At 40.2% G+C, this 11,378-nt stretch overlaps 2 protein-coding genes and 1 long non-coding RNA gene across 3 annotated transcripts in view; all 3 read right to left on the bottom strand.

The window, feature by feature from the left end:
* LOC106821279 (deleted in malignant brain tumors 1 protein-like) overlaps positions 1–416 on the bottom strand; it is a 47,463-nt gene extending 47,047 nt beyond the window's left edge. The window contains exon 1 of the mRNA XM_014826021.1: positions 163–416. Coding sequence (XP_014681507.1) covers positions 163–238 — 76 coding nt within the window. The 5' untranslated portion in view covers positions 239–416. The remainder of the gene's footprint in view (positions 1–162) is intronic.
* Positions 417–2,924: 2,508 nt separating this feature from the next.
* On the bottom strand, positions 2,925–7,168 carry LOC106821285 (deoxyribonuclease-1-like). Its single transcript, XM_014826030.1, has 7 exons — positions 7,086–7,168; positions 5,498–5,599; positions 5,155–5,267; positions 4,830–4,951; positions 4,262–4,410; positions 3,754–3,841; positions 2,925–3,479 (listed from the first exon to the last, which is right to left on the bottom strand). Exons 1-7 carry the CDS (start codon positions 7,166–7,168, stop codon positions 3,417–3,419), a joined length of 720 nt encoding a protein of 239 aa, XP_014681516.1. The 3' UTR covers positions 2,925–3,416.
* A 374-nt stretch (positions 7,169–7,542) lies between these two features.
* On the bottom strand, positions 7,543–10,891 carry LOC106821288. The gene is made up of 4 exons (XR_001395715.1): positions 10,789–10,891; positions 8,535–8,697; positions 8,044–8,136; positions 7,543–7,665 (listed from the first exon to the last, which is right to left on the bottom strand). It is a non-coding gene; the product is annotated as an uncharacterized LOC106821288 (long non-coding RNA).
* Positions 10,892–11,378: the final 487 nt, after the last annotated feature.

Here is an 11,378-nt window from a genome sequence, read left to right as displayed (position 1 = left end):
AGAGAGAGAGAGAGAGAGAGAGAGAGAGAGAGAGAGAGAGAGAGAGAGAGAGAGAGCGTGAGGAAATACATGTTTGTGAATTTGTGAAGAGATTGATGCCTGCCATCACATACGGACGTGGCGCAATGTCGCAATCTTCACGAATAATCAACTATAGCGTACCTGCAGGCGGTGACGTGGCGAGCATCCCCGCTACCATCGCACACGCAACAGCAGCGACGAACGTCCGCATACCCATCTTGTTATGTTGTTATGCGCTCGCTGCTAACACGTTACTTGACCATCAGTTATCGCAGGAACAATAGCAGCACCACGGTATAAATTCACAGGCAGGTGAAGCTGACGCGTTTAAGCGCACACCTGAATTACGAGTCAGTGTGATTTGTATGTGTGCGCATTCGAGTGCACGTAAAGCAGACTGCGATAGGAATAGGAAAGCGAGTGACTGAGTGTGTGTGATTTCATGTGTCGATCTAAATAGGAACAGGAGTGGTAGGAAATCCGGAATGATAACCACGTGTATATGAGTATAGGGCGCTTCTACAACTCTTCTCAGTTAGCGCATGCCCCACAATGCGCTATCTTCTTTCACCACTTCATATAGGCAGTCACCAGATGTTATTCTAAAGATTTGAGACACATTTCAGGCATATTTTAGAGATAAATTTTCCCATTCATCACGCAATGTCTTTAAAAGATTCATTTTATTTTCATCAAGCTATAAAATAGACCTATTGGTCTAAAAGTGAGAATCTACGTAACTTTAGAGTTTTAAGATAAGAATTCCACAACATTGCTTCTATTTTTTTGTAATGCGATAGTACAACAGGGACTCCTCTCGCACAAAAGATGTTAGAAATAGCTACTTCCGTATTTATTCTACCTCCGCGAATAGAATAGAATACAAGTAACAAACACGGAAGAGAATTAAAGAAACACGCAGTAGCTAACTGTACCACAAGAGGAAATGCCATTCATGCATCAGAGGAAGTGCCATACGCCTACACGAGACGCTAGAAAAATCTGGGGGATTGACTGGCAACAAAACCGAGTATTTCGGTACTCTACTCCTTCAATGTATAATCCCAATAACCCAGGCTTCCTAGACTAGCCCATAAGTGGCTTTAGTTGTACTTGGTCGCGGAGTTCTTAACAATGTTTGATCATATCAACGTAACATGAGTAGGTTACCGTTTCTCACGTATGCGCGCGTGTACGCGTGCATGCGTGTATGTGTGCGTGCATGAGTGTGTGCGCGCGGGGGATTTACTAACAAATTAACTAGCATTTAAATAAACATTTACTTCATTAAAATAAAATAAAATGTTAGTGGGGGAATATCAACTACAGATGTCCGCGGTGGTTTAACTAGATGTAAGTACTGCGAAAGACTCCGCATTCTAGTCACTAAAGCATTACCCGAGTGGCTTTATTGCGAGCCCATTAGCTTACACTTGGGACGACGCAGTGTTTAATAACTTACGGTTAAATATCGCGCTTTAAGTATTACTGTTATGGCGCATATACCGACAGAATGACATTAGGGCAAAATCAATGACAAAAAGGATCACAATATCTTTAACACCAAATTATCTCTGTCTCTCTCTCTCACACACACACACACACACACACACACACACACACACACACACACACACACACACACACAGAGAAGTGTGTGTGTGTGTGTGTGTATACATTGCTTTAAAAAATAATATGAAACTCTACTAATTACTATGAAATGCTTGTGCAATATATATATATATATATATATATATATATTATATTATATTTATTTATTCTATTCTATTAGTATATTATATATTAATATATATTTGTATGTATTTATGCCAAACGTATATGTTGTGCATCGCGCGCTGTAATTCTGTACCCTGTCGACTGCTTGAAACGCCCTGACCGCTTATCGACTTGTCTGACTTCGATCCTGTTTGTGCCAATACGCGCGTGTGGGATAGTCGTGTACAAGTAAACCCCCACCCCCTCACGCACTCACCCCGCACCCGTCAACTTCACGTGTACGTAGCTGCTATGACAGACTGAAGCTTCCAGGGTAAAAGCCCACTGTACCTTCATTCACCACTCGGTGACGAAATATATTTGTATTTGCGCGCGCGCAACGCTGAATTCGCGTGTCAGTCACTGAAGATAAAAGGTGCTTGGGCCACCGCAAACTGGGCGCGCTTTCACTAAGTTTCTTTTGCTTTCTTTCTGTTCGCGTAGAACATTTGTTTGATATGTTTTATTGTTAAGTGTCATGTCATTTACGTGTACTATGGTTATATTTATAATGTTTGGGCTTAGTCTGCAGTGAGGTTGTGTGAAGCGTTGAAATTCGGGCCACAATGTCCGGGCCGGGAAGCAGGGCACGGCTGAGGAGAATATAAGCAAATATTCGTATAGTAGAAATCTAGCTGATCGTGCTTGGCAGTGTGTGTATGACACAGCGAGCATGTTTCCTTGCGAATATGTTGCGATTTGAAGTAGGAGGAAAATGACAGATGAACCTACGCGTATACTAACGGATTGCATGCTATGCTGCAGTAATTGGTACATATTACTATATGGTTACTAGGACATGGAAACATGGTGGCTTTCTATTTTACTAAGCTAGTAGTATTGCTGCGTGTTACTTGTGCACGCAATCCGGCTGCGTATATATTAACATTGCTGATGGCCAGCACTAATTTCGTATACCCAGCGTTAAACTATAGAATATTATTGTTGGCGGGTTCATTGTTGGCCGTATATGCGGTATCGCGTGGTTAAGATACCTATGTATGACGCAATCAGTGAAATACGGCAAAAGGATGAGTGCAAGAGGTAGAGCAACACAAACAGGATATAACTGTAAACGGCATAATTGCTGTGAATAAAGCACATTTATATCTGTCACACTCGCATGAATGCACAACTACATATAAACGTTCCGCGCCCATTATCCTTACTCGCATGTCTGCATTACTACTTAACACGTTGCAGCAAATAGCGTATAATAAGCCTATATTAGCCCTAAAAGCCATTGCAGTATGCGGAATGAGCCACGGTGCACTAAGATTGCTAGCCCACGTGCAAGCGATGGCACGTCTCTTGAGGTCACCTTCGCAGAACCTGGGAGCCAATATAATTAGCTGTTACATAATAATTATTTTAATAATTAAATTGATTAGTAAATCCTTATTAAAATAATTTAATTAATGATAGTTTTACTGATAAGTCATTCCACGAGAAACCATACGTTCGTTATCGCTTCATAAGTAATACAGTAAGAATGAAATATTTTCATTTCTATCATGTTCTATTTCGTGATCCCGTTTTTGTAATGATCGGGTGCGATAGCAAACTGGCGATTGTCGCGACGCGCAAAGTTATGTCGCTTGTTTTTTCTCTATCTTCAACTAAACCTGGTTTGACTCACAGATGGGCATTGTGACGGGAAAATGCGTACTGACACTACGCGCCTGTGATAAAAGAGAGAACAGGGACATAGATTAGATAGGCCTACCTTCAAACATTTAGATGATATTTCACGAGGAGGTTAACTAGATGCGAAGTGAATGGCACGGCCAATTTCAAATTTCTTTTATGACAATAAGAATTGTTGCAAATACACCGTAAGCAGCTATAACCGCACGGCCAATATTACTCGAAAAATGTATTCGATTTAATCCTACGTGTTCAAACGTATCTTTATTAGGTTTAGCACAACGACAATGAGTTTGTATTTGATCTTACCATCGAATCGTTGAGGTTATACATCATCTTGAAGTCAACTACGGCTGCGATAGTCTGTGTCTTCATCTGATTTCCAGTAACCACAAGCCTGCGAATGTAATAATCATGCCACGAATTAATCACTGTTCAATGACAACGGAGAATTATTGCCAGATATAGATATTGCGCACAGCTGATTAAAGGAAGCGGTGTTTAGGTAGTATTAATGGTTACTTGTAATTAGACCATCCTCTCTCTCTCACTCTCTCTCTCGTTTTCTCTCGCTCCTGCTTGTACGCGCACAGACCTTCTCTCTCTCTCTCACTCTCCTCACTCATTCTCTCTGATTCTCTCTTATTATCTTGCGCTCTATTGCTTGTATCGCGTTGTTGTTCCGCCACACATCATCGCTATCTATACGCCTCCCGGTGTCATAAGCGTCAAAGCCAGAGTGCCGTACATACACGCAAACAGCCTCAGCAGCGGTCGGTAACCACCGACATATATAGCTAGTCATCATCGAACATACCTGTCAAATGCGCAGTCACTAGCGGTGGTCGTCGTGTCGGCGTCGATAATCCAGGTGTACTGTTCATCCGTCCACAGCCGTATGGCGTCGAAGCAGCTAGCGCAGATGTATGAGCAGTCGGCGAACAAGTCACCCAGTATGATTCCGTTCTGCTCGTGTCGCATGCCATGTAAAATGTTATGGGTAATTAATGCGATGTTTTTGTCGGCGAATGCGACGTTCAGCTATGCTTGACGTACATCACCTACTAACTGTTATAACTATATCGATTAGTCTTAGTAGATTAGCTTCCGCTACGTTTATAAAAAATAGATTCCTACGCTTGCTCGCGAAACGAATTTGGCATTTGTTATAACGATTGTATTGTAGATCGTATCGGAATAATTCGAATTAATTTTTAGAAGTGTGTGGTCTAGTTCCTGGGCTTACACCGATATGAAATATACCCTTTACGGTGTATATCGCATGGTGCAAAGTAAGCGCTGCGTTAATGCGTTAGGTGTACATCTGGTATTTAACAAGCGCCCTATAGGATTCTTTGATCTTGTCGTTAATACTATATACGCACGGTCACGAGCGGGAACTTTGTGAGAGCGTCAGCGTGGACATCCACTAGTTTGTCTGTCATGCTTCTAGTGGCGCTACTTGCTCTAGTTCGAGCTCCGATTATGAAGAAGTCTTGCATGTCACCTGCGGATTTCAAATCAGCGGCGAGTCTATGCATCATTTTGTTGATATCAACTCTCCGTAAATGTTATTGAGCAAATTGAGCAAATTTAAAATTCTGAATAGGAGCGCGAAGTGGAATCCGCGAGAGCATGTGCGTGTGCGTGTGTTTGTGTGCGTGCGTTCGTGCGGGCGTGTGTGTGTGTCAACTATTCATGATGATTTACCATGTAATCCTATGCCATTTATAGGAGAGAAGTAGGCTACCATGGGGTCGTACGGGTAGTCATTGCCTGCGTCGTTGTACAGGTAGTGATGCACGAGTTTCACCTTGTCATTCCTGCGAAATTCCCGCGGAAGAACGAGATATTTTAGATGAAATTATTTGATGTGTTAAAAACGTTGTCGGTACATTTACGTAGCTACAGTATATAAAAATATGGTTATATATATAATTATATATAAAGTATAGTTATGTATATAAAACGGGATACGCATTTTTGTACTGATCTATACTGTCTTTCATTAATTAGGCCTACCTATGCTCAACTGTTTCCTGTACATACATACCTGTAATAATAAGCGTATTGCTCTAGTGTAGATGTCCCTAGTCTTTGACTAGCGACGACACTATAAGCGTTGCTTATTCCACTAGTTCCCTCATAATAAGTACTAGAATATATAGAACAACACATCTATCATATATTTCAGTACATCGTATATATGCATAACACACATGATAGCTAAATTCCATCGCCTTCAAGGGCGGATCTAGCTTTTAGGAGACGGGGAGAGGGGGGGGGGTGATATTTGAGTGAAGGCGAGTAATCCCCAGTTTCTATCTGCCTGCAGACTGACTTTTTTTTGCCCCATTTTACTAGTATCATAACATTAGTTAGTGGCTGAACGGGGGGAACGGGGGTTGCAACCTCCCCCCCCCCAAGCCCCTTCTAGATCCGCCACTTCCGATATTCCGATATTATATTGTAAATGAAGATGGCGCTCGTGCGTCGGTCACCGTTGACTGCCAAGAGAATTTTCTACGGCCGTTCTGATACGTTCAAACTAGTCGCGGGCGGGCTGACGGCACGTGTGCATGGTAAAATATGATCTACATGCTTCATTTTGCTCGCAGCATCGCGCCACGATTCCCAGCTAAGCTAATGTACATGAAAAAAAGCGCTCCCGGACCGACGTTGGTCACCGTTGCCTGCCAAGATAATTGTCTTCGGCCGTTTTTAAACGTTCAAACTGGAGCCGGGCAGGCTGACAGCACGTGTGCTTGGTCAAATCCGATCTAAAATGTTTAACTTTGCTCGCAGCATCACGCCCTGGGTTCCCGGCTATGCTATATTAATGAACATGAAGATGGCGCTCGTGCGTACGTCACCGTTGACTGCCAAAATAATTTTCTTCGGCCGTTTTTATACGTTCAAACTGGAGCCGGGCAGGCTGACAGCACGTGTGCTTGGTAAAGTCCAGTCTAAAATGTTCACTTTGCATGCAGCATCACGCTCTGGGTTCCCGGCTATGCCGATATTAATGAACATGAAGATGACGCTCGTGCGTACGTGACCGTTGACTGCCAAGATAATTTTCTTCGGCCGTTCTGATACGTTCAAGCTAGTCGCGGGCGGGCTGACGGCACGTGTGCATTGTAAAATCTAATCGACATGCTTCATATTGCTCGCAGCATCGCGCCATGATTTCCAGCTATGCTAATGTACACGAAAAAGGCGCTCCGACGTCGCCGTTAATTGCCACGATAATATTAACCACATCATAACATTAGTCAGTGGCTGAACGGGAGGGGGGGGGGAGGGAGGCAACCCCCCCTCTAGATCCACCACTGCACAAAACACATCGCAGTTAGAAAGAATATAGCAAAATAACAGTAGTAATGTAATATTTTGTGATTTGTCAGTTTCAAAAAGTATTATTTTGAAACAGAAATTACGTGTTTAGGGTAGTAGGTATGCAGATAAAATATCCACCCACCAAGACTGTGTAATTTGCATGGGTGTTTTTGTTGGTAGGAACATTTAGAAACATGCCAATCTTCATTGAGTAGGCACACGTTAAAGATGTATAATATGGGAAAGCACTGGTGAAATTTCATTGATTGTTTTATTGGCGAGACGTGCAACCTATATCTTACTTCAGACTGTCCAGTAGGTTTGTATGTAACTTTTCCTCGCTATCTTGGATTCCTTGAATGAAGATAATATCACTTTGTGCCATAACCTAAACGAAACGATGCACCAAATTAAACATCTATAATATCTATATATATATCTAGGGTTCCGATGTGTGTGTGTGTGTGTGTGTGTGTGTGAGTGTGTGTTTGTGTGTGCATGTGTGCGCGTGCGAGTGCGTGCGTGCGTGCGTGCGTGTGTGTGCGTTGGTGTGTGCACGGGTATGGGTTTGTGTGTCTGTGTGCGTGCGCGTGCATGAGTGCGTGTGTGTCTGTGTATGAGAGATGGGTGCGCGCGTACGTGAGCGTATGTAATACGTCGCCAGTAATACCACACATTGAGTTTGCTGAATCTTAATTAGTCGAACGGCGCCCGATGAGCGTGTCTGACAATACTAGCCTTCACGATGATGTCCACGATGGCCTCGTCATCCATCCGCTTGTTGCCAAAAGTCGGTATGTGCCAGGCCGTGATGTACAGGGCGGCCGTGCAAACATCACGCACCGTCATTACGATGGGATAGTGGTCGCTCACGTCTTCTGTCTATAACAACATAGAAGATATCCAGACTGTAAAGATTTATCATCTTCATTCAATCATCCATCGTATCATGTTCGTTGGAAATATGCAGTAAATGGTCGTTTAAGGTTAGTGAAAAACCTTTTAATATAATATGTTAATATATATATATATATATATATATATATATATATATAGCACATGGACACTAATGAAGACACAACATAAAAATATGGTAGAAACAATCAAGTGTAGGATTGAGGCGTCGTATATTACCGCGCCTTCATGACTTTGTCTCTTCGCCAGGATACAACAGAGTGTGCAAGTTAAATTAAATTACGTTATATCGATATTTGTATTTAGAATTTGGTATCGAAAGTAGGTATTAGATATGCTTCTTACAAATGTTTTATTGAGATTGTATTCTGTTTGGAAGTCGTATATGGCAGCTGGAGCGACAAAACTGCTCTTCATACTGTCACCGTGAGAACAAATCTGTAACAAGGCATTTTATTCAATATTAGTCACAGCTAGTCAAGCTTAGTCACAGCTAGTCAAGTAATATAAACTATATAGAGAAGATCAGGAGTTGAATAATAATCTAGTAATGAATAATCTATTTATTATTTCAACGTCCTGACATAAGATGAATGCGATTGAAGTTGTACTTATCTACATCACTACAATCGTGAGGCTCTTCTTAAAAATTCAAGTTACTTAACGTCAAATCTCAATTAATGTCCCAAGTGACATTTTTTAATGTACAGTGTTACCTCTTACGATATCTTAAGAGTCTACAGAAAAAGGATACAGTTCGGCGTATGAGGCCTGTGATCTAAAAGATACGCATGGATATAATTGCATATACAAGTTTTGATTTTATTCGAGCTTACCTGTCGTAGCGCGCAGTCTGTTTGATACACGTGTTGTCGTGTCGAACGTGTGTGGAATCACCCAGTCGTACCGTTCACTCTCTGTCCAAAGACGCAGGGCGTCAAAGCAGCTTGCGCATATGTAGTCGCAGTCTGCATTGAAGTCGCCCATTATAATGCTATCCTGCAACATTAAGTTAGGTGCGTCAGATATGATATATCTCATTTTGGAGTGAGGCGGTATATAGTGAATGTAGGCTTAATGCGTTGACATATATATATATATATATATATATATAATTATATAAGGCTGATTATTAGGAGAGTGGCAATTGGCATCGAGTATGTTTTAGAATTATATTCTTCTTCCTGCTAAAATTATGCGTGTTTGTGTTGTGTATGTTTTATCTCCGCCTTTCTCTCTGCCGTCTATCTCTCTCCTACGGTCTCGCCAGTATATAACCATCTATTCTCTGTTTTCTGTTTACTTTCCATTTTTCGCATTGCGCTCTTTTTGGGTGTGAACAATTTAACGCTGTACAAAATAACGGTGATGTAGCGCGCACATGCGCATGATATACCGTGATGTCCGAACTCGAGGCGCTGGCATCGCGTACACGTCCCGCTAGCTTGTCCACCTCCACGCGTGCCGATTCAGGGCTCGCGTGATATGCGATCAGCGAAGAACTCTGCGAAGCAGTGACCGTTCCAATGTGAATGATCATCAGGGAGTTAATAATGTAACGATACATATCATCGGTAGTGAATTAAATCAAATCGTTTCATTGAAAAATAAAGAATAATAACATTTTTGTTTTTATTGACTGCTCTCGTTTCTATTATAATCCGTATCCTATATCATGTAGGCCTAACCTGCGATATTATCAGTGCTAATAATCCTACTATATATACTCATTATTCTCACATAAAGCTATTATATATGCAATATAATATATAGATGCTATTGTCATCGTAAAAATTATTTCTATCCTATCTAATCTATCTAGTCTATTCTATCTATCTATCTATCTATCTGTCTATCTATTATCTATCTATCTATCTATCTATCTATCCTATCTGATTATCTATCTTATCTATCTATCTATCTATCTATCTATCTTATCTATCTATCTATGCTATTATCTATGCTATCTATCGATCTATCTATTCTATTCTATCTATCTATCTATGCTATCTATCTATCTATCTATCTATCTATCTAACATATCTATCTATGCTATGCTTATCTATCTTCTATCTATGCTATCTATTTATCTATCTATCTATCTATCTATCTATCTATCTATCTATCTATCTATCTATCTATCTATCTATCTATCTATCTATCTATCTATTTATCTATTTATCTATCTATCTATCTATCTATCTATCTATCTATCTATCTATCTATCTATCTATCTATTTATCTATTTATCTATCTATCTATCTATTTATTTATTTATCTATCTATCTATCTATCTTCTTCTACCTATTCTATTTATTGCTACGTGACTCTCGTTACGTGCAAACCGTTTTTGGAACACACGCGCGCATGCGCGGTGGTGGGTGTGATTTCTGTTGCTAACAGTAATCGCAAGTTTAATCTGGAAACGGGATCATACTTAGCTTCCGCAAATGCAATGATTGATTACAGTGATTATTATGTGCAATGACAACACACGGGTGTCATCGAACGGTCAACCCCGCTATAGCATCTCCGCATGACACGCTGCACTTGCAGTTACCTCTGAGCGAGTGGACAGTAAACAAGGTTATAACGCATGGCATGGGTCAGTGGATGCCAGCCATAGAAATATATTGAGATATCTTATTTCTATAATGCCAGCTCACGAGTGCAAAAACGTACGCATTGCATTGTATAGCACACGCATTTTATAGTAATATTAATTATTAGAATTTTATTTTGTTTTTAAGCAATATGTATATAATTATATATATATTTATATATATATATATATATATATATATATATATATATATATATATAAGGCGATATTAGGAGTGCATTGCATGAGGTATGTTTACGAATTAATATTCTTCTTCCCTCTAAAATTATTGCGTGTTTGTGTTGTGTATGTTTTTATCTCCCCCTTTCTCTCTGCCCGTCTATCTCTCTCCTACGGTCTCCCAGTATATCACCATCTATCTCTGTTTCTGTTTATCTTTCTCAATTTTTCCATTCGCTCTTTTTGGTGTGAACGAATTTCAACCTGTACAAATCACGGTGATGTAGCGCGCACATGCGCATATATACCGTGATGTCCGGAACTCGAGCGATGGCATCGGCGTACACGTCCGCTAGCTTGTCCACCTCCACGCGTGCCGATTCAGGGCTCGCGTGTATGCCGATCACGAAGAACTCTGCGAAGAGTGACGTTCCAATGTGAATATCATCAGGAGTTAATAATGTAGAGATACATATCATCGGTAGTGAATAAAATCAAATCGTTTCATTGAAAAATAAAGAATAATAACATTTTTGTTTTTATTGACTGCTCTCGTTTCTATTATAATGTAATCTATATCATGTAGGCCTACTGCTGATATTATCAGTGCTAATAATCTACTATAATACTCATTATTCTCACATAAAGCTATTATATATGCAATATAATATATAGAAGCTATTGTCATCGTAAAATTATTCTATCCATTCTATCTATCTATCTATCTATCTGTCTATCTATTTATCTATCTATCTATCTATCTATCTATCTATCTATCTATCTATCTATCTATCTATCTATCTATCTATCTATCTATCTATCTATCTATCTATCTATCTATCTATCTATCTATCTACTATCTATCTATCTATCTATCTATCTATCTATCTATCTATCT

This window comes from Priapulus caudatus, unplaced genomic scaffold, assembly GCF_000485595.1.
Source record: "Priapulus caudatus unplaced genomic scaffold, Priapulus_caudatus-5.0.1 Scaffold67, whole genome shotgun sequence".
Lineage (NCBI taxonomy): Eukaryota > Metazoa > Priapulida > Priapulimorpha > Priapulimorphida > Priapulidae > Priapulus > Priapulus caudatus.
The sequence above is the reverse complement of the archived record's forward strand: the minus strand, read 5'-3'. Positions and strand labels throughout refer to the sequence as shown.

Coding starts and splice junctions, on each gene's coding strand:
- LOC106821285 (XM_014826030.1), bottom strand. CDS start 7,168: ATGGCACAAAGTGATATTATCTTCATTCAAGGAATCCAAGATAGCGAG. Junction 5,600..7,085: donor AACCTACTGGACAGTCTGAA/GTAAGATATAGG, acceptor TATATATTCTAG/TACTTATTATGAGGGAACTA. Junction 4,952..5,154: donor AAATGGCATAGGATTACATG/GTAAATCATCAT, acceptor TGAAATCCGCAG/GTGACATGCAAGACTTCTTC.